We start from the raw sequence: 22,989 nt of genomic DNA, 5'->3' as shown, positions 1-22,989 counted from the left end.
ATTTAGCAACTGGACCTTCTTCCCTTCATGTTAGACATTCACATAAATTGTAAACAGTTGAGGACCCTTCGGTACTACATTGTTAACAGTTTACCAGCCTGAAAATGATGCATTTATGCCTACTTCTGCTTCCTTAGGCCAACCAATCTTTGGAAAAGAATGTGCTACCTCCTATACCACGAGCATTTATATTCTCCAATAACCTTTTGATGTGGCACTTTATCAAATGCCTTCTGGAAACCAAAGTACAGTACCTACAGCTTTGTCCACAGCAGCCACCAAGTCAAAGAATTCCAATAGGTTGATCAAACATGATTAATCCCTCACAAGACTGTGGCTCTGTCTGATTGTCTTGAAATTTTCCAAGTGCCCTGCTGTAATATTTTGAATAGCAGCATCTAATATCTCCCCTATGTCAGATGTTAAGCTAACTGGTCTGCAGTTTCCTGGTTTCTGTCGCCTTGCTTGAATGAAGGAGTTGCATTTGCTAGCTTCCAATCTAATGGGATCACCTACAAATCGAGGGAAGCTAAAATCTATGCAACAGCTATTTCAATCGCCACTTGATTTTAGACCCCTTGTTGCAGACTGTTATGGGCATGGCAATTGTCAGCCCCCTACTACAACAGTAAACAGAGTAACATTTTTCTCTGATTGTGATTTTTCCCAAGTTCCTCCCTTCTTTCCAATTCTTGATTTATTCCTACTTTTGGGATGTTACTTGTATGCTCTGTAGTGCAGACCAATGCAAAATGTGTTTAATTCATTTGCCAACTCCTTTACATACCATTATTTGTTCCCAAGAATCAGTTTCTGTAAGACTGACATGTTAATTCTTTGCATTTGTAATGTTTTATAGGAATTGTTACTTTGTAAAAATATTTCTAGCATTTCTTTTTCTCTTCCTGGCTTATTAGTCTTCTGATCTTTCTTTGCTGTTTATATTAGATTAGATTACTTAGTGTGTTAACAGGCCCTTCGGCCCAACAATCCCACACCGACCCATCGAAGCGCAACCCACCCATTCCCCTACATTTACCCCTTTACCTAACACTGCAGGCAATTTAGCATGGCCAATTCACCTAATTCATCTTTGGACTGTGGGAGGAAACCGGAGTACCCGGAAGAAACCCACGCAGACACTGGGAGAATGTGCAAACTCCATACACACAGTCGCCTGAGTCAGGAATTGAACCCGGGTCTCTGGCGTTGAGGCAGCAGTGCTAACCACTGTGCCACCGTGCCGCCCACTCTTCTGACCTGCCACCTGCCTGGGCACAATTGTAAAATTTTTCTTCGTGTTATACTATCTTTAATATTTCCAGTTATCTAAGTATGGTTGGTCCATTCTTTGGATTGTATCAATTCCCTGTATTATCTCCTTAAAGGTTTACCACTGCATCTTGTTTAAATCATCTTGGATCTACTCTGTCCCTCAACTTGACTGTAAAAATAAAATTGTGACTGCTGAAACCAAAGAGCACCTTTTGTTTGGATTATTGATTTTCATCTTTTGGCATAATACTAGGTTTAGTGCAGCCTGGTTCTGGTCTGCTCTAGAATATGCTGTTCTATGAACTCCTCAACGTGGCTACTTTTTTTTTAGATTAGATTTCCCTACAGTGTGGAAACAGACCCTTTGGCCCAACATGTCCACACCGACCTCCAAAGAGTAATCCACCCATACCCATTCCCCTATCCCATGTTTTACCCCTGACTATTTGACTTTTCCTCTTGATATGTGTATTAAACTTGTGGTAATTGCCTTACTTTTCCACAACCTTTCATTATTTCCTCCTTATATGCTGAACTTTGCGATTCCAACAAGTGACAAATCGTTTTATAATTTTGCATGTCTACACAACTTTCTCTACATCCTCATTTCCAGAACTGAGGTCATCCCTCTCAATTATGTTATGAGCATCATTAATGGAGCCACTTGACCATATTTTCCTGGTTTGTTGTCATTCCTAAATGGCCTGCAGTTTTTAGGATTCAGTTCCAAGTCCACATGATCCTTCAGTCTTGCCTCTGTAATGACATTGTTTTCCATTTCTCTGAATGATACACCTATCTATTATACTGGTGGCTTGTGTATTGCAGCTGGTGTTAGTAACTTTGGGGAAACACAAACGTAGGAGCAGACATAAGCCAGTGGGCCCATCAAGCCTCTACCCCCTACCCCTCAACATCTTTAGCTTCCAGAAATCTATCCATTTCTTTCTTAAATATACTCTTTTAAATTGGCTTTCACAGCCTTTTATGGAAGAGAATTCCATAGGTGGTTTAGCCTTTGAGTGAAAACATTTCATCACATTTCAGTCCAAAATGGCTGACTCTATATCCTGAGACCATTACCCTCTGCTCTGGATCCACCAGTCAGAGGAAACTCATACTCTGCATCTGATCTGTCCCAACTTATCAGGATTTTATGTTTCACTGAGATTCTCTCTCCCATTGTTTTTGAACTCCAGTGAATACAGGCCCAGTTGACCCAATTTGTCCTCATTGGTCAAACCAGCACCCTAAGAATCAGGGTGAACTTTTGTTGCTCACCCTCTATCACAAGTGTATCTTTTGCGATCCGATACCAAAACTGAATAATCAAGGCATGATCTCACCAACGCTCTGTGCAGCTGCTGTAAGACATCCTTGCATCTGTACTGAAACTCTTCTGCAATGTAAACTAGGATAGATCTCATGGGGTCCTGGGGACTTAGGTCTCTTGAAAAGCATTCAGGTGGCTAACACCACTTCTTTCTTGATCTCAAAATGCCCTAACATATGGGCATGCTCCACACAAATCTCATTATATATATCCTTCTCTTGAGTGAATACTAATGCAATGTACTTATCCAGGATCTCACCCACACCTTCTGCTGCCAAGCAGAAGTTCCCTCATTGTGTGGTACTACCTTCTCCTTAGTTATCCTCCATTATTTTTAATGTACATATAAGAATGCCTTGGGATTCTCTTTAACCCTTCTTGGCAAGGTCATTTCATGGCCTCTTGCTCTTCTAGTTCCCTGCTTGAATTCTTCCTGTTCTCTTGATATTCCTGATGGGCCTTGTCTGGTTTTAACTTGCTAAAATCTTATGCTTTAGATCATTTCATGGCTGTCTGAGGTCAATAACCCTTGATAAACGATCACCAGAGAGCATCCCCATGGTCCTCTCGGACTACAGTAATTTTATTACTTATTGTAAATTATAATGGTAATTCCACAGTCAACTTTGAGTTCCATAACCTTAGGGCCAGATTTTAGCCTTTCACGTTTATTACTCAACTCCACATCTAGTCCTATTGTGACATGTTACTTTTGCCCCAGCCAACCTGTCTTCACCCACTTCAGGCCAATTATCATATTAGGTGCTTTCAGCTCAGACTACTCATTCTTTAGAACCCTCGGCTCTCTCTATCACTTGTTCAGTTTGTCCTGGCCTGCCATCCATCATTCCCTCTTCAACTTACCCCTTTGATATCTCTCAGCTCCATCTCCACCTATTCGCTTGCTAATCTCCAAAATGACGGTCTTTTTTTCCAGCTGCTATTAGTTCTGATGAACTGGCACTGGGCTTAATCTTTAGCTTTGCTTTCTTCACACACATGCTACCAGATCTGCTGAGTTACCCCAGGAATTTGTTTAAAATTATGCAGTTTGTCACCAGCATTGTTTCTTAATGACATTTTGGATGTTTAATTCTGTATGCATATTTTACAATATAGTAGAAAATGTTTAGGAAGAAATACTTTGGAATAACATACAACTCTGATTCAAGTTTTTTTTCAAAGAATCACGTGGAAATTCTGTCAGCTTTTAACAAGTTCAATGATTTTCACACCAGTCATTCTTTGGGGAGTGGAGAGTTTTATAGTAGAGTTGATGGAAACAAAGTCCTCATTTGATTGCTGTTTATTGCAGAACCTATGGTATATTAAGAGAATAGTGGCTTATTGAGTAAGTGACTATTTTATACCAAATGCCATCTTCATTATCCTATCTACCTGCAACTCTATTTTCAAGGAGCTACAAATCTGCACTCTAAGCTCTCTTTGTGCAGCAACACGCCCTAGGACCTTACCATGAAGTGTATAAATCCTGCTAAGATTTGCTTTTCCAAACTGCAGCATCTCTCATTTATCTGAATTGAACTCTATCTGCTACTCAGCCCATTGGCCCATTTGATCAAGATCTCGTTGTAATCTGAAGTAACCTTTGCTGTCCATTACACCTCCAGTTTTGGTGTCATCTGCAGACTTACTAACTATACCTCTTATGCTCACATCCAAATTATTTAGATAAGTGATGAAAAGTATTGGACCCATCCCTGATCCTTGTGGCACTCCACTGGTCACAGGCCTGCAATCTAAAAAACAACCCTCCACCCACCACCCTCTGTCTTCTACCTTTGAGCCAGTTCTGTATCCAAATGGCTTATTTTCCTTGTATTCCATGAGATCTAACCTTGCTAACCAGTCTCCCACAGGGAACCTGCTGAAAGCTTTAATGAAGTCCATGTAGATCACGTCCACCACTATGCACTCATCAATCCTCTTGGTAATTTTTTTAAAAAACTCAAACAAGTTTGTGAGACGTGATTTTCCACGCACAAAGCCATGTGAACGATCCCTAATCAGTCCTTGCCTTTGCAAATGCATGTACATCCAGTTCCTCAGGATTCCCTCCAATAACTTGCCCACCACCGACAGGAAGTTATCAGCTGGAAAAATGAAGTACTCTAGAGTCTCACCTGATGAACACAATCTTTAGCTGCATATACCTCCAAAGGAGATCCCTAATATTCTTGTAGCTTGCTGACACATATAAAAACATCCAAATCCAGTATTAACCAGACAAAATTTAAGAGTAAACACAATTAATGTTGAAGAAATGATTGGACTTTTTGGTATAAGGATTTTGAATTGAGAGATGATATAAGGTACAAGTGACAATGGGAAAGATTTTTCAAGTGTGGCAAATCCCTAGAACCATCGTGAGCCCCTGATGCTTATTAAATAGGGAGATAGACAAAATGGGAGGGGAACAGGGTTGAGGAAAGTAGCTGGGAATGTGATAGGTAGATGAAGGTGGGGTGAAGGTGATAGATTGGGGGAGGGTGGAGCGGATAGGTGGGAAGAAAGACAGATTTCTTCATTTCCAACTGCCACTGTGATATGGACAACCTCAACCTGTCAACCCCCCCCCCCCCCCCCCCACCAAACCCTCGTACCGCACAACCCTCCGCTCCCTGTGCTCCAACCCCAACATCACCATCACCATTAAACCTGCATTTGGGGGTTGGCTGGGGGTTGGGGGACGCAGTGATAGTTTGCCACACCGACCTCTACACTGCTGAAGATAGGCACCAACTTGTGGACACCTCTTCCTATTAGCTCCTCGACCATGACCTCACCTCCCATCACCAAATCGTTGTTGTTGTAAAATTAATAAACCTCATTTAGGAACAAGTCAATCCAAATTATTAAATCAAAAGCTTTTGGGAGGGGCAGCTTGATTCTGATGCTACCTGGGGGACTTGACCATGCCGTCTCTCCCTGAACAACAGGTACAGCAGTTTTTATAGTCTGGATGACATGTACAACAAAAAGCCCACGAAAGACTTTTTTTTTGTGTGTACATGCAGAGATCGCTGTTGCTGGGAACAGCGTACCCACGACATTGTGTTTTGCAAATATTTCTTCAGTTAGTTTCTGTTTTCAGTCCCCCCTTGTGATTCACGACATGTGGGAGCATGGCAAACAGACCACCTACATCCAGTAGTCATTAATGGGCCAGAAAGGGGGTGACTCCCAGGCAACTCAACATGGAGGCTAGCATCCAGCATAATTCTCACTGTCAAAAATTTCCAACATGAGTTAAGGACAACCATAACAATGCAATAAGCAATGACAATAACAATGAACATGATGAATGCATGCAAAAGATACAAGGCACAAGATCCGCCTTGTAACCATCCTAGCCACCCCAGGGGATTACAATCATGACCCTGTTTCCCCTCCTGCCGGATCTTATCAGCCTCCAGATGGATGTGATTCGCTAGGTTAGTTACGTTGTCCGAGGTGTCCAGACTGTATGTGCGGCACTCGGGGTCTGTAACAGCACAGGTGTCACTTTGTGCCAACAGCAAATAATCAAGGGCCAAACAATTCTGCAATACTACAGTACAGGTGGTAATAATCTCAGCCAAGAATTGGCCATGCTAACAGCTGCAAAGCCACCGGTAGTCTCCTCAGCCAGCCTTTTGCAAGGTCGAGACCACATTGATCTGTTCTTTCGCACCCTTAGCAGTCCTGTAGGTGGGGAAGGCGATTATAAAGAATTGCTCAGTCTTGGTGATGGACCTTTTGGATTGAGTAGATGTAGGTTGGGATGAAGGCAGAGGGAACTGTAATGGCAATCAAAAGGGACCATGTAGGCAAGGTAGCAAGATCTGGACCAATTTGGAGGGAGCCAAGGATTTACTTTAAGACCACAGAGAAAATAAGTCCTCTGGGTAATCCGCCTGAATAGTGGTCCAAATGGGTTTGAGCATTTTACCTGTAGTCATCTTGATCACCTCAAGACTAAGAATACTTCCGGGAAGAAACAATCGGCAGCCGGACAGGGTATGGAGCAGGGAATGGGAATGTTCACTGGTTCCGGCATTCCATCCTGATGAGCGATTTACATTTAAAACAAATAGTCCCTGTGGGTGCTCTCTGCTGACCTTATCATTAGCAGCATAAATGGGACGGTCAGGGCCTCGTATGAATACCTCGTGAGATTCTCTGTCAGACCCCACTCCCTGCAACCTCGGCCAAATGGATAATTGTGAGGATCAGTCCTGGTCCAACCACCGTTCTGCCGTTTCTGATTTATTAAACGGAATGGGTCTTGGGAATCCCCCCCCTCCTTAGAATGTGCAGGGATCCCAGTACAGACCCAGCATTTGGAGGTATTATTTTGCTGCACTCACATATAGAACGTGCATAGGTAAGTGTTAACATGTAACCCGCACCTACTCTGGAGAACAGTATCTAAGTTGGCACAATTCCCTCAGTGCCCCCAATCCCCCCCACAATTGGCTGCTAGGCAAAGGGTGAAGGCAAAAATAAACAAAAACATCCCGGGGCTTTCCAAATGGAGTTATACAATGGTCCAAAAGCTATACAGCCCACGGACAACAGCCCACGCGCTTGGTCTGTTCACAACAACTGCACTCGCACAAACAACATTAGCAGGCCTCGTGAGGAGTCAGTCTGAAAAAAAAAGCAGAGGGTGAGGATCATGATCTGGTGTCTATCTTTCTTCATTTGTGACCAGTGTTTCCAGACTCCCTTTCCTCGCATGTCAGTACAGGCGCACGTGTCACTGCTCATGATAACCTCAGAGGGACCATTCCACTTAGGGGCAAAGCTGACAATGTGTTGCTGGAAAAGCGCAGCAGGTCAGGCAGCATCCAGGGAACAGGAAATTCAACGTTTCGGGCATAAGCCCTTCTTCAGGAATGAGGAAAGTGTGTCCAGCAGGCTAAGATAAAAGGTAGGGAGGAGGGACTTGGGGGAGGGGTGATGGAGATGCGATAGGTGGAAGGAGGTGAAGGGGAGGGTGATAGGCCGGAGTGGGGTGGGGGGGCGGAGAGGTCAGGAAGAAGATTGCAGGTTAGGAAGGCGGTGCTGAGTTCGAGGGGTTCGACCGAGACAAGGTGGAGGGAGGGGAAATGAGGAAACTGGAGAAATCGGAGTTCATCCTTTGTGGTTGGAGGGTTCCCAGGCGGAAGATGAGGCGCTCTTCTTCCAACCGTCGTGTTGTTATGGTCTGGCGATGGAGGAGTCCAAGGACCTGCATGTCCTCGGTGGAACGAAGAGACCTTGGAGTGTAGGTTCATAGCTCCTTGAAAGTGGAGTCGCAGGTAGATAGGATAGTGAAGAAGGTTTTTGGTGTGCTTTTTTTTTTATTGGTCACAATTTCGCCATGAAATTCATTCTGCACGCAAACTACTCTGTATAAAAAAATTTGCCCCTCATGTCTTTTTTGTTTAATCTCTCTCTCTCTCTCTCTCTCTCTCTCTCTCTCTCTCTCTCTCTCTCTCTCTCTCTCTCTCTCTCTCTCTCTCTCTCTCTCTCTCTCTCTCTCTCTCTCTCTCTCTCTCTCTCTCTCTCTCTCTCTCCTCCCCCCTCCTCAACTAAGAAATGTCTCCTCGTCTTAACATCCCCTATCCTAGGACAAAGTCAACTATCGCTAACTCTATATAACAGATTCTCCTTCTTGAGTCTAAACCAGTGGAGTTTTTTTTTAAACCAGACTTTATTTTATGATTGGATCTGTCAAAATCCAGTGTTAATAATGTATTTTTGAAGTGCAAGCACTATTGTTGGGAAAATACCAACTACTTTGCGCACTTACATTTCTGGAAATGTGTTATGTGCTGATGACTGTAAATGTTTAAAACTCTGTTGTGTAATTGCCAGATAAAAAGTAAATCAGTTCTTAATTTTAAAATTACATGCTCAGAGATTTGAGGGATATGCGGCAAAATTAGAATTAAGTACTAGATTAACCTTTTGAATGGCAGAATAAATTTAAGAAACTGCATGATATATTATATGTTTCTTCAATAGTCTGATGACACATTGGTAGAGCCATGGAACAATTAGCTGATTGGCTAATAATGGTTTATTAATTTGCAGGTGAGATTTTTTTCCTCAGTTGAGTGCAACTTCATGCACGTAGTCACGATTAGGTCAGAGAGGCAACTTTTGATAATCCTGATTTCTAAATAAGTTTTCACCTCATGTTTGATCATTATTGCTGACTTTATTTTACTTATAAAATTAGGAGTGAAGCCTGGATGAATTTGTCATTATAATTCAGAACTAATTTCTAAACTTTGACATTAATTTATGAACTTTCCATAGGAGAGAATGAAACCATTTTAAGTTCAATGTCAAGATACATACATTGAAGAGCTTGGAAAAATAGTATACCATTGCAGCTGTTATGAAAGATTCTAGAGAAATAAGTTGGCTAACCCTTTATATCCTTTTGGATAACATGCAAATATGAATGATAACGTACAATTCCAGTAAACCTTATGGCGTTTAACTACTAAAACTTTGAACTATTAAATAGTTTTTCTTAAGGATGTTATGATGCCTAGTTTACGTTGTTACCTAAATGCATGTAATTGAATTGCATTGTTACTAACGGCATCTGTAAATATCTTACTCAGAATATTTTAATGTTTCCTTTTTCTTGTTTTAGTATTTACCATTATAATGACCCCCAATGTGATTTTGCAAAAATCTATGAATTGTATCACCGGAGAAATTTTGTTTTTCAGTATTGAAGTAATGATTACAATAAACAATAAATTAAGGTGAAAATAGACCAAGTTACTTGATTTGAAGTGTTAACTGGTACATGTTCCAGGCCTATAAGACTTTAACTCATGAATTTTATCTGCTTAACTTTTTTATTTGTTGAATAGACCATGAAATATCTGCATTCTTTCTCATCTCTGTACATTTGCACGTTGTGTTAATGTTTTTACATTGGTATTCAAATTCTCATAAATACGACCGACAACATTATTTTGAGGATTTTATGATGATCCCAACTGATGATATGATGGGACAAGTCAGATCCCAAACTGAAATCTGGCTACATATATTGCTTTTAATAATGATTTTCAAGAGATGCTCTCACTGAAGCACAAGCATGCAATGCTGCAGACTTGAGCTGACCATTAAAACAGAAGTTTATTATGCAAAAGAAATGAGGATAAAATTTAAAGATTTTGAGACCTACCATAAAATCACATTAATCTCAAAAGCGTTCCTTTTCCAGTACTCCCAGCACAACAATTCCAGAATTTTTGCTCTCGCCTTATCTCTCCCTCTCTCGGTCTCATATGGATCAACTTAGCTACTGCTCAATTCCTGGTCAGAAGAATCTGATAATCTCTTCAATAACTATAATGCAACTGAGCTGAGACTTGCTCAGCTTCACATAATGTGTTCAGGTCTTTAACACTTCTGGTCTGCAGCTATTAAACTCAAATTCTGACAGTAAGTAACCTCTTTTGTAACAGTACTAAATTACTTCCTTTCTCAGGAGAAACATTGAGCTATTTCCACTGCCAGATTTGGCCAGACATCTAAAAACTCCCCAAGCTGAAACTAAAATGTTTTATTTTTCAACCTCTGGTTGTTTTCCCTAAACTCAAAAAAAGGTCATTTATTTTTTAATCTGAAAGCCCAAAGCACGACACTGGTTACCCTGTTAGCTCAACACAATTGGACGGCACGGTGGCACAGTGGTTAGCACTGCTGTCTCACAGCGCCCGAGACCGGGTTCAATTCCCGACTCAGGCGACTGACTGTGTGGATTGCACGTTCTCCCCGTGTCTGCGTGGGTTTCCTCCGGGTGCTCCGGTTTCCTCCCAGAGTCCAAAGATGTGCGGGTCAGGTGAATTGGCCATGCTAAATTGCCCGTAGTGTTAGGTAAGGGTAAATGTAGGGGTATGGGTGCGTTGCGCTTCCGTGGGTCGGTGTGGACTTGTTGGGCCGAAGGGCCTGTTTCCACACTGTCAGTAATCTAAAAAATCTCATGATGCTCCAGGAAATCTATCTCCAATACTGATTTGATTTTTTTAGATCATTGTGGCTACAGAGCTACTTGCAAGTTGATCATTATACTGCCTCAGATACACACAAAAATCTGCTCATCCAAAATTCAAAAATGCAAATAAATTATGTTTAATTACATAGGAACCCCTCATACCCTGCATTACAATTGGTGCATGTTTTTCTTCTTGTGTTTCTCAAACAATTATGTATCAACAGTTCCCAAAAAGAAAATTTTCTCATGATGGAAAGGTACATTTGTACATTTTAAGTGTCAATCAGACTCCATGCTTCTTTAATTGGTACTTTGTTCAGGGATTCATTGATTTAAATTCAGTAATCTTTTTGGTCTTAATGATCAAATACTGTGGTATGTCAAATTTTGTAGGCTTCACTTAGCTACATAAATGGACATAGAAGAGAGGTTGATTCCTGAAGAATTATTTGTGGATGGATTTGACTCCCTTATTGCGTTGACATATCGAAAAGGATCTAGCTTCAATGTCTTCTATTGAATTTGAGCATTTTGAATTATCGAGGATTGATATTTTTATGTTAATATAGTATATTTCTTCCTATAGGTGTTTGGGAATGATTTACCTCATTGGTAGAAGACGCATTCAGACAAGGACTCCACACTGGTGATGAGGACATGGGACTCCTCTTGTCAGCTTCCAGCAGGTTCAGTACAATTGACCTCCTGATCAGCACTAAGGGCGAACCTTGGTTTGGTTTATTACCTCATTGCTACAGAACTATTACTGTCAAAGGCTGAAGGTAAATCTGGAACCTAAATTGATGTTCAAAGTGAATGTTACAGCATTTGTATAGAACAGCAAAAATAAGTTGCTAAAGATGAACCCTTTATGTATTAAAGAATGAAACAAAAGATAGGTTAGTTACTGCCATAGATACAATTTTAATATTCACCATATCCTTCATTTTGTACATTGGAATTGAAGAAAGACAGTTTCCCCACATATTCTCGTTTTAATCCTTGGTCAGTTTTCCCTTTGTAAATAAAGCATTCTGCCCTCAATTGGGAAAGACAATTCACATTCAGCAGTTCTATCAGAAATTGCTCCCCAAACCCTTGTGTGTTCCAGGACGACTCTGGCTTGAACTTGACTTATTAATATGAATATTAATAACATTAATATTATTAAAAAATTCTAATTGTTATTAATTTTTTTTATATGCAGTCATCACTTTTTTTTTTCTCTCCGAAGCCCTTCTATTATTTTAAAGAAGTTATTCGATACTGTGAAATTCTGTTGTGCAATTTAATCTTTCTCTTGGTATAATTTTCAACTTGAACCTTGTAAATTGCTTTCAACATAACTCTTGCCAACTAGATTCATTGGATCATTGCTTGTTTTGTATATCCCAAATGCCTCCAACATTTTTTTTGTGTTCTTTGCCTTGAACAATCTTTTGAGGGGATTGGAGTATTGTGCCACTAGCAAATGCAAAAGTAAGACACTAACTGTTCTTTAATGCACCAAGCCAGAGATCATTTTCCTTGCACTCCTAAACTCAGGACTGCTTTGCTTTGGTTTGCATTTTAGATAACGCAGTATCTTTTTCTTCTAACATCTCATATTTTGAACCATTTAAAGAGAATGCTTCTTGCTATCCACTGTATCTACATCTCATGATTTTGTAGACCTCAATCAGTCCCCCCTCAACCTCCTCCTTTCTAATGAAAATAATCCTAATCACCCAACCCCTCTTCATAGCTAGCACCCTCCATACCGGGCAACATCCTAGTGAACCTCCTTTGCAACCCAGGTCCTCTCGGTAATGTGGCGACAAAAACTGTATGCAGTATTCCAAATATGGATGATCAAAGTTGTATACAACTGTACAAGAATAGGCAGGTCATGTTACTTGGTACCTCCGTCCATGCTGTATGCCGCCTTGACCACTTGATTGATCTGTGTTGCCACCTCCAGAGAACAGTGGACTTGAACACGTCAATGTTCCCCAGGACTTTTCCATTTACTGGATAGGTTGTTCTTGAATTGGAGCTTCCAAAATGCATCATCTCGCATCTGTCTGGATTGAACTTTGTCTGCCATTTTTCTGTCCAAATTTCAAATCTATCCATATTCTGCCGTATGTTCTAACAGTTCGTGTACTCTCGCGAGAGGGAGAGGGTGGGGAGAGAGAGAGAAAGAGAGAGATGCGCAAGAAAGACAGAGAGCGCTCGCTCTCTCTCTGGGCGCGAGAGAGAGTGCTCCCTGTCTCTCTCGTGCCTTCTTGCTCGCTCTCTCTCTCGCACCCCCCCATCACTCTCACTCTCACTCTCACTCTCTGTCGAGCGCGAGCTCATTCTATGAGCTCGCCTCCCCAGTCATTCTGTTCCATGCAATAGTTAAATGGGCCTGCTCATGCAAAAGGGTAGATTATATTTGTCTGCTGCGATGTTGTGCTATTCAGTGGTAGTGTATGTGTTCTCTCTTAGGAAAGGTGATATAAATTCCTGCTGTAAGCTGTTGTCTTTCTGTTCAGATGGACATAATAGATCACATTGCACTCTTGAAAGAGCAGGGAGTTCTCCTGGTATCCCGGCCATTGTTTCTCCCTCCTCATGCCACCAAAAACAGATTAACCGGCTGTTCATCACATTTGCTAATTGTGCACAGCAACATCCGTAGTGTGGATGTCACATTTGCCCATGAGAAGTCCTGAGGGCATGGTAAGATGGAATCATCGGAATAGATCTTGTGTATTGCAACGCAATCCTCTGTAATGATCATGAATATAATGGGAGAAAGGAAAAGGCCACTGTTGGTAGAAGAACGAAGCAGAAAAGATGACTTGGGAAATGGGCTAAAATTAAGGTATAAGTTTTTAGGTTGAACCAAATGAGCCAAAGCATGCATTAAAGTATAATGTGCTAATCAACAAATTTCTGCATTTTGTTCTTTTTCTTCATGTACAAATATGATCTTATTAGGAATTGCAAATCTATTGATTTCAAGTTAAAAGGTTAACTCATATTTTGGGCTGTTAGAAAACAAGATGTATCAAGCACCAAGTGAATTGTTCACCACGTGTATTTGTGGTAGTGGTAATGAGTCTGTCACTTTGGAGAAGTTCAAACCCAATTTACAGTATAAATTTGATAATGGAAAAGGCTGTACAGGATCAAGAGTAGGCTGTTGTTCCCCTCCAGTTTGTTCTACCATTTAGGTAGATACTGAATGATCTGTGCCTCTACTATTTTTCACTTCTGTTTCTTTTTTTAATATCTTTACTTCACAAAACCTTAGTCTTGAAAATTGATGTCACTGAGTTGCTTGTTTATGAAAATTTTTTTTTGCATGTCAATTCGGGTTTGCCAGAGAATCACATCACCTATATTGGACTTGCTGCATTGGACAGTTTAATAAATTTGCCTTGATTTTTGTTCTAAGTCTTGCATTTATAGTGTTTACTTTTATAGTACAGAGGAACCTCAATTATCCGGCATTCGATTAACTGAATTTCGGATGATCCAAACAAGATCGCAAGTCCCAATGCATGGCTAACTATTATCTGACATCGATTATCTGGCATTCGATCAACTGACCAAAATACTCCCCGCCCATGTCTTTTGGATAATTGAGATTCCTGTGTACATGCAAAACCATTGAGCCAGCAAAGACCTCAAAGTCCTGAGTGAAGCAATGAGCAAGGCTGTGATCTAAGTGAAGCATAGGGTAGCAAGTGACAGGTAATAGTGGGCACATCTACGGCTATCAGACATCCTTTTTCAATGCACTGGGAACAACAATCACCGAAGAATTGTCAGCAGCAGAAATGTCCTGTTCCAAATATACTGAGAGTGCATAGTGATAACATCAGAGCTTTAATGGTACAAATACGTGTCTCACTACCAACATCTCAATAGTTAGGATGGACTCGCTGGTCTTGCTAGTGATGCTCATGTTCTGTGAATAAATGTTTTCGTTTAAAAAGTAGATTTGTCTTTTTGTTACTTACCGAACAGCTGGATTGTAGCTTTTAGTAATTTGCGTACAGTTGTCTAAATCCCTTTGCTTCTAGGCAGGTCCTAAACTCTTAGCATTAAGAATGTATCTTATTTTTCTCCACAGTGAAACCTCCCATAGAGTCATAGAGATGTACAGCACGGAAACAGACCCTTTAATCCGACCTGTCCATGCCGACCAGATATCCCAACCCAATCTAGTCCCACCTGCCTGTACCCGGCCCATATCCCTCCAAACCCTTCCTATTCATATACCATTCCTGATGCTTTTTAAATGTTGCAATTGTACTAGCCTCCACCATTTCCTGTGGCATCTCATACCGGTACCACCTTCTGCATGAAAAAGTTGACCCTTTGATATCCTTCCTGTCTCACCCTAAACCTATGCCCTCTAGTTCTGGACTCGCCGACCAGAAAAAGCTTTGTTTATGTATCCTATCCATGCCCTCATGATTTTATAAACATCTATAAGGTTACCCCTCCGTCTCCGACGCTCCAGGGAAAACAGTCCCAGCCTTTTCAACCTCTTCCTATTGCTCAAATCCTCCAATCCTGGCAACATCCTAGTCATAGCATCTGGAAAGAGACCCTTCGGTGCAACCTGTCCATGCTGACCAGATATCCCAACCCAATCTAATCCCACCTGGCCCATCTCCCTCCAAACCCTTCCTATTCATATCCCCATCCAAATGTTGCAGTTGTATCACCCTCCACCACTTCCTCTGGCAGCTCATTCCATACACGTACACCTTCTGTGTGAAAAAGTTGCCCCTTAGGTCTCTTATATCTTTCCCCTCTCCCGCTAAACCTATGCCCTCTAGTTCTGGACTCCCTGACCCCAGGGAAAAGACTTTGTCTATTTACCCTCTCCGTGCCCCTCATAATTTCGTAAACCTGATCAGCTTCTCCCTATAGCTCAAATCCTCCGATCCTTACGACAACCTTGTACATCTTTTCTGAACCCTTTTTTTATGTTTCACAACATTTTTCCGATAGGAAGACGACCAGAATTCCACGCAATATTCCAACAGTGGCCTAACCAATGGTACAACCGCAACATGATCTCCCAATTTCTGTATTCAATACTCTGACCAATAAAAGAAAGCATACCAAACGCCGCCTTCACTATCCTATCTACCTGAGACTTCACTTTCAAGGAGCTATGAACCTGCACTCCAAGGTCTCTTTGTTTAGCAATATTCCCCAGGACCTTGCCATTAAATGTATTAGTCCTGCTAAGATTTGCTTTCCCAAAATGCAGCACTTCACATTTATCTAAATTAAACTCCATCTGCCACTTCTTAGCTGATTGGCCCATCTGATCAAAATCCTGTTATAATCTGAGGTGACCTTCTTTGCTGTCCACTACACCTGCAATTTTGGTGTCATTTGCAAACTTAGTGACTATATCTCTTATGTTCACATCCAAATCTTTTATATGAATGACGAAGATTAGTGCACCCAGCGCTGATCCTTGTGGCACTCCACTGGTCACAGGCATCTACTCTGAAAAGCAACCACCACGACCCTCTGTCTTCTACCTTTGAGCCCAGTTCTCTATCCAAATGGCTAGTTCTCCTTGTATTCCTTGAGATCTAACCTTGTTAGCCAGTCTACGATGGTGAACCTTGTCTAACATCTTAGTGAAATCCATATGGATCGCATCCACTGCTCTGCCCTCATCAATCCTCTTTGTTACTTCTTCCAAAAACTCATGAGACATGATTTCCCATGCATAAAGCCATGTTGACCATCCCTGATCAGTCCTTGCCTTCCAAATACATGTACATCCTGTCCCTCAGGATTCCCTCCAACAACTTGCCCACCACCGACGTCAAGCTCACTGGTCTGCAGCTTGTCCTCACCACCTTTTTTAAACAGTGGCACCACGTTAAGCCATCCTCCAGTCTTCCGGCACCTCGCCTGTGATTATTGATGATACAAATATCTCCATAAGAGGCCATTCAACTCTGAGTATGTCGCTTTGTAATTTTCTGCTTCTATTAAAACTACTTAACATGCTTCCTAATCACTTGCAAACTTTGGTACCCAGTTAGATTTCTCTCTGGATCTTTAATATCAATGGCAAAAAGCTGAAAGAACGCCACTTTTAAACTCCCACTGACAAAATATTCCCTTTGTCCCCAGTCTTTGTTGCGTACCTTAAGGATGTGTTCCTTCATTTCTCTCCTCTGTTGTGAAACCTAATCAAATGCCTTTTGGAAGTTCATATAATTGACATTGATAGACATCCCCAGTCCATATGTTTTTAAAAAAAATCCTCTGGATTCTTCAAACATGGTCCTTTTAAAAATATCTCTATTTGGTTTACACTTTTCTAAATGTTTGGCTTATTCTGAATGATTTTGTGGTGTATTGTACACCTTCCTTTGAGCTGAACAGGTTATGTTTTTCTCTTAACTCATCCAGACTGTCACCAACCGAAAACAATAATTTTCTCTTCTTGTAGTACTAATAGCAGCAAATCCAGGAAATTGACTGCATCTGATCAGTCATCTAGGAAAATAGTCAACCATATAGAAACAGATGACAACAGTAAATGTGTTCAGTTGGCTGTGGGTAAAATGATAAATTATTGATTGAATACTATCAGTTTATGGTAAATGAGACATTGCCATTAGGCAAATTGTTTTTTGTAACATCTGTCTGAGGAGGATTAATAACAACATCAGCAACATTTTTGCATTCACAGGCCACCTGACAACACTTAGTAGCCAGTAAATTATTTTTGCAATCAACTATTTCTGTATAAAGCAAAAGAAATAGAATTACTCCTTTTTTTTTAGCAAGAGAAGAAAATGTTTTAAGAGCAGTTGTGGATTGTCAAGATGAACTCTTGATCAAACAGCCTTTCCCCTCTTTTTATTTGGCTCCCCTGTTCTGTGTTCAGTAAGTCTAAGTCTTGTATTACAGTAAGGATCTGCAGGGACTGTACTGAAACGGTTGCTGGATGTGAGCGCATGTCGTCTTCCATCTAGCCTCTGATTGTATTCTCATTTCTATTCTGGAAATCATGTTTCTGCTGTGTTATTGTTAAGAATGTTATTGTTTGCACAGTTGAATTTCACCGCATCATGATTCCACATCATGATTGGTGTTGAAGGTGAGAATTGTAGGAAATTGAGTTAACTGACAACTGCTTTGTTATTAGCTGGTGTTATTTAACATTTACCTCTTGCATGAGAATATAGGATCATTGTCCTACCTTACTACTTCCCCTTTTACCACTCCCAGTGTTCAATAGGTGAATATTCAAAAAAAAGTTGTCTGTGAAAGCAAGTTTAGAGGGAGTAACAAATCCTGAATTGCAGAGTTTTACTCTCTCCTGTTCCATTTATATAATAAACAAATTACTTCCTATTGCTGCTTTTCTTTTAAAAACCGGTGTAATTTGAAAACATCCAAGATTTTGATCAAAAGTTCCTTGTTTGGGTCATGAAGTCAAGCAGTGCCTCCTTTGGAGGTTTATATATGGAAGTTTAATCAAAGTTAATTATATCAACTGAGTAGCCTAAAACACGAATTTGCAGGAATGTTTATCCATGCATACTTAGCTTCACAGAATGTAAAAAGCACTAATGTTAAATAATACTTAATTGGAATAATTAATTTTCTAAGTTTTGTTTTTATATCATCCACTTTCCTAATCTCCAGTCCTTGCAAGTTGGGGGAGGTACTGATAATTATATTGGGCTTGAGCTCTATGTCTATTCAATGTCTTGCAAGCTGTTACTGTGGGAAAAATCAACTGAGCCTGACCCTATCCTCGCAGTACTTTAATTATTAGGAGCTACTGAAGTGCGACCATCCATTGCAGTGCACCTCTGCAGCCATGGTTATGATGGGTTAATGTATCATAATCTGGAATCATTCTGACTTTTTGGACTCATCAATTTGGTCAGATGCTAAAATGTTAGTTTGCAATTAACCTGATAATTTGCGACACCATTTCCATATCCCAGGTTTTGTTAAAGTGGAAAAAGTAGTTTTCTGTGGTTCCCTCTGTATTAAAGCCTCTCATCCTTCACCTTAGTAAATTATTTCTGATGTTCTCCAGCTTTTTCATAAATGTACCCAGAGTTGAATGCATCAGTAAATTTGAAGTTACCAATTTGCACAGCTTTACATTATCTTTGTCTTCTATGCTCCTTATTTATTAAATCCCAGGTCCCAATCTTATTTTTGTTAAGCTTTATTCACATTCTCAATTAAGTTTTGAGTTGTTACGTCTCACTGTTTTACTGTTTTTAAAGTGTTGCCATTGGGGTGTATGTCTTCTCATTATTCATCTTCCCAAAATACATAGTGTCCTATTTTTTGGCATTAAATTCCATCTGACATCCAACTGTTCAATTTCGTAATCCATCTTCATGTTTGATGTAACTATACACTCAGCTCTATATTCTATGCTCTCTCTACTCAAGTATAATCCCAAGAGTGTGAAGAGCTTTGGTGTGCATTGTACTGATCTGTAAAGATAGGCAACAGAATTGTTGATGATCACTATCTTACATTAACCTCTTATCCTGACAATGTCTCTTCAATCCTATCTGCTTTCATCTTTATCAGCATTCCTCTGTTGATATGACACCTCATATCTTTTGAAAATCCAATTTCTACTATGTTGCTTTCATTTATGCTTTTGATGCTTTCTCAAATAATGGTATTGAGGTTGCTGAATTAAGTTTTGAATGCAATATTTAACAGCAATTTTGCAGTTTCATAGCTGTCCATATTTATATGAAGTTTGTGGAAAAGATTTAACCTTGGAGGACAATTTATTCAGTAACTTGAAGCTGTATTGTATACCTTGCAGGTTCCACATTTTGAGTAGAATGCAGAGTAAACTTGTCTAATGAGGATGTCTGATACTAGTATTATAAAAGAAGAAGCTGAAGCAATGAGGGCGAAAGAAAAATCCCTTAAGCAGACATCATTAACGGAAAGTCTGGTAAAACCAGAAATCCATGAACCAAAGGCAGGAGAAAAGAATGAAAGTTGTATGGATAACAGAATTGACTCTCAGGTAAGAGCTGTTAAGCATATCAATGACTGACTCCTGGCAGTTAGGTCAGCTGTTTTGTTATTGTTATGAGTATGAAATAGTTTCATATTGACATGCATTGCATATTTGTAACATAATTTTTGCCCCAAATAATAATTGAAAATGATTTGTTTGGAGTCTATTTACAATTTACAAATTCTCTTACACATCTGCTTTTGGTTGACTTGGAAAACTATATGTTCATAAAATATGTACTTTAATTTTGGTGTACAAATTGTTGTATAATTAATAAAACACCGTGGCTACTCTACCAAATAGCTGGGCAGTGACATTTGACATAAATGTATTTGCTACATTTATGTTGCTTTCTAAGTTGGGATTTAACAATACTAGCTGTTCAGAATGGATCCTTTTTAATTGAGTTTTTTTAAAAAAAATTTAAACACAGCAGAAGGTTAAGTTAGAACAGAGACCAAGAGAATTCTTTCCAGGGCTGTAGATTTCACTGCTTGTAATAGGTTGAGACAGGAATTATGTCAATTTGCAAGATTCATCTGTAACTTGGATGAACAAAAGACATTGAATGGATTTTGAGACAAACATGTAATTTGTTTGGAGGTGAATTGGCCATTTGGAGGGTCAACATATAATTGCACATTTTCATTTTTGCTAAATGCTGACTCAGGCTCGTTGTACCCTGTACCCCTTTTTATTTTGTTGCACCTTTCGATCTGTATCATGTGCTAGGCTTAGTGATGTTGAACCATTAAAATCTTTCAGACTTTTTTAAATGCAACAAGGGAACAGTTATGTTATTTACTGAGGTGCATTGCATGTTGAATTCTTCAGGTATTGCTTTTATCACACTATCTTTCCCTTAATTGCACCACGATTTCAAATGTGCTCTAATAATTCATGGAGCATTGTAATTTAAATGTATTTAGTTGGGAGAATAAGATATGAAATATCATTTGATAATAGCAAATTGAAATACGTTTTAATGTTGTAAAGCACCTTATATTTTACAGAACATAATTGGACAAAGGTTTACAAACAGCCAAATAAGCTGAAAGCTTACACAAAGATTTATCTTTTGGAAAATCTTCAATAAGGAGAGGTGGAGAAATTGGGATGAAAGTCAGAAGGCACGTAGATGATATGTAAAAGGGAGTTGATGTAAGATAGGATTCGGGCAGCAGAATTTTGAATGAGCTTAGGCTTATGGACTGAGTGAATAGTTGAGTGTTGGTATAACAAAAACTTGTATTAGGATTTAAACACTGCAACAGGCAGAGACATACAACTGTACAAGGTAGAAGTAAATGTTGTGCATGGAGAGATTGAGGTCTGCAGCTCAGCTCAGGATTAGCCAGGATGCTGAGATTGCCATGTCTATTTCAGGTTGGCACAGGTATCAAGAAAGGATACAAAATCAGTGGTAAGTGCATGGAATTATGTAAGACCCAAAAAAAATTTTGGAACTTCACAATGTTTATTGTTGGAATGGATCTGGGACAGGGCGGCACGGTGGCACAGTGGTTAGCACTGCTGCCTCACAGCGCCAGCGACCTGGGTTCAATTCCCACCTCAGGCGACTGACTGTGTGGAGTTTGCATGTTCTCCCCGTGTCTGCGTGGGTTTCCTCCGGGTGCTCCGGTTTCCTCCCACAGTCACAAAGATGTGCGGGTCAGGTGAATTGGCCATGCTAAATTGCCCGTAGTGTTAGGCAAGGGGTATATGTAGGGGTATGGGTGGGTTACGCTTCGGCGGGTCGGTGTGGACTTGTTGGGCCGAAGGGCCTGTTTCCACACTGTAAGTAATCTAATCTAATCTAAAAAAAAGGTGAGTTGCCCCTGCAGTCAATTGGTAAACTTTACCACAGGATCAGTTCTGCTGCTTTTTGTCACTTTTATGTAAATGATTTGGATGTGAACACAGGAGGTATGGTTAGTAAGTTTGCAGCTGACACCAAAATAAGAGATGTAGTGGACTGTGAAGAAGGTTACCTCTGAGTACGACAGGTGGGCAAATGGGCCTAGTAGCAGATTGGAGTTTAATTTAGGTAAATGTGAGGTGCAGCATTTTGGAGAGCCAAATCTTAGCAGGACTTAATGGTAAGGTTCTGGGGAGTGTTACTGAACAAAGACCTTGGAGTGCAGGTTCATAGTTCCTTGCAAGTGGAGTCGGAGGTAGACAGGATAGTGAAGAAGGCACTTGGTATTCTTGCCTTTATTTGTCAGTGCATTGAGTATAGCACTTGGGAGGTCATGGTGTGGCTGTCCAAGACATGGGTTAAGCCACTGTTGGAACATTGTGTACAGTTCTGGTGTCTCTTCTCTTGGAAGGATGTTGTGAAACTTGAAAATGTTCAGAATAGACTTACAAGGATGTTGCCAGGGTCAGAGGGTTTGAGCTAACGGGAGAGGCTGAATAGACTGGGGTTATGTACCCTGGAGTGTCGGAGGCTGAGGGGTTGCTGTCCCGTTTCCGCCCTTAGTCAAAGCAAAACACTCCCACACAGTATAGTTTTACCTCATTCCTCTTTATTCTGTGCCCTAGAGGGAGAGAGAACGATCACCGATAGGCACAGAAACATGAGTACTCAGTCTTCTCTCTCAAACAGCAGTTTCTTAATGAATTATATAGTCATTTTACAGGGAGGAGCATCTAGATAAGGCAACATACATATTGACTGGGTGACCATTACAATCAGGAGTATCCATAGTAAAGATTAAACCATATGCTGTTCCACAATGAATGTTCTTAATCTTAACTGGCTTCACATAATGAATACTTTTCACCTTGTTAAACTGACCTTACATACTGAATGCTTCCCATATTGTTAAATGGCTCTACATAATGAATGCTTTACCACCTTGTAGATCCATTACCCTTGCCTCCAGCACATCATTATTAACTAAGTTCTAATCTGATCTGAGCCATGGTCAGCTGAACCTCTTGTTTCTCAAAACTTAACTCTTTCCCTACCTGAACATACCCTTTAAGCATTGTCAGGGTGACCTTATGGAGGTTTATAAAATCATGACGCACAAGGTCTTTTCCCCAGGGTGGGTGAAGTCCAGAAATAGAGGGCATGGGTTTAAGGTGAGAGGAGAAAGATTTAAAAGTGACCCGAGGGGCAACTTGTTGACTCGGGCTGGTGCGTGCATCAAATGAGCTACTAGACGAAGTGGTGGAGGCTGGCACAATTGTAACATTTTAAAGGCATCTGGATGGGTTTATGACAAGGAAGGGTTTAGAGGGATATGGGTCAAATGCTGGCAAATGGGACTAGATTTATATAGGATACCTGGTTGGCATAAACAAATTGGACAG

General features: G+C 40.4%; 1 protein-coding gene across 7 annotated transcripts in view; it reads left to right on the top strand.

Annotated features, from left to right (window-relative positions):
* The window catches only part of LOC132817052 (R3H domain-containing protein 1-like), a 164,384-nt gene that overhangs the window by 16,340 nt on the left and 125,055 nt on the right, over positions 1-22,989 (top strand). For all 7 annotated transcript variants that reach the window (XM_060827126.1, XM_060827127.1, XM_060827130.1 and 4 more), the window contains exons 2-3: positions 11,212-11,407; positions 19,465-19,674. In XM_060827126.1, coding sequence (XP_060683109.1) covers positions 19,504-19,674 — 171 coding nt within the window. In that variant the 5' untranslated portion in view covers positions 11,212-11,407; positions 19,465-19,503. The remainder of the gene's footprint in view (positions 1-11,211; positions 11,408-19,464; positions 19,675-22,989) is intronic.

This window comes from Hemiscyllium ocellatum, chromosome 7 (assembly GCF_020745735.1).
Source record: "Hemiscyllium ocellatum isolate sHemOce1 chromosome 7, sHemOce1.pat.X.cur, whole genome shotgun sequence".
In the NCBI taxonomy this organism is placed as follows: Eukaryota; Metazoa; Chordata; class Chondrichthyes; order Orectolobiformes; family Hemiscylliidae; genus Hemiscyllium; species Hemiscyllium ocellatum.
Note: the sequence above shows the minus strand (reverse complement) of the source record. Positions and strands in the feature narration are given on the sequence as shown.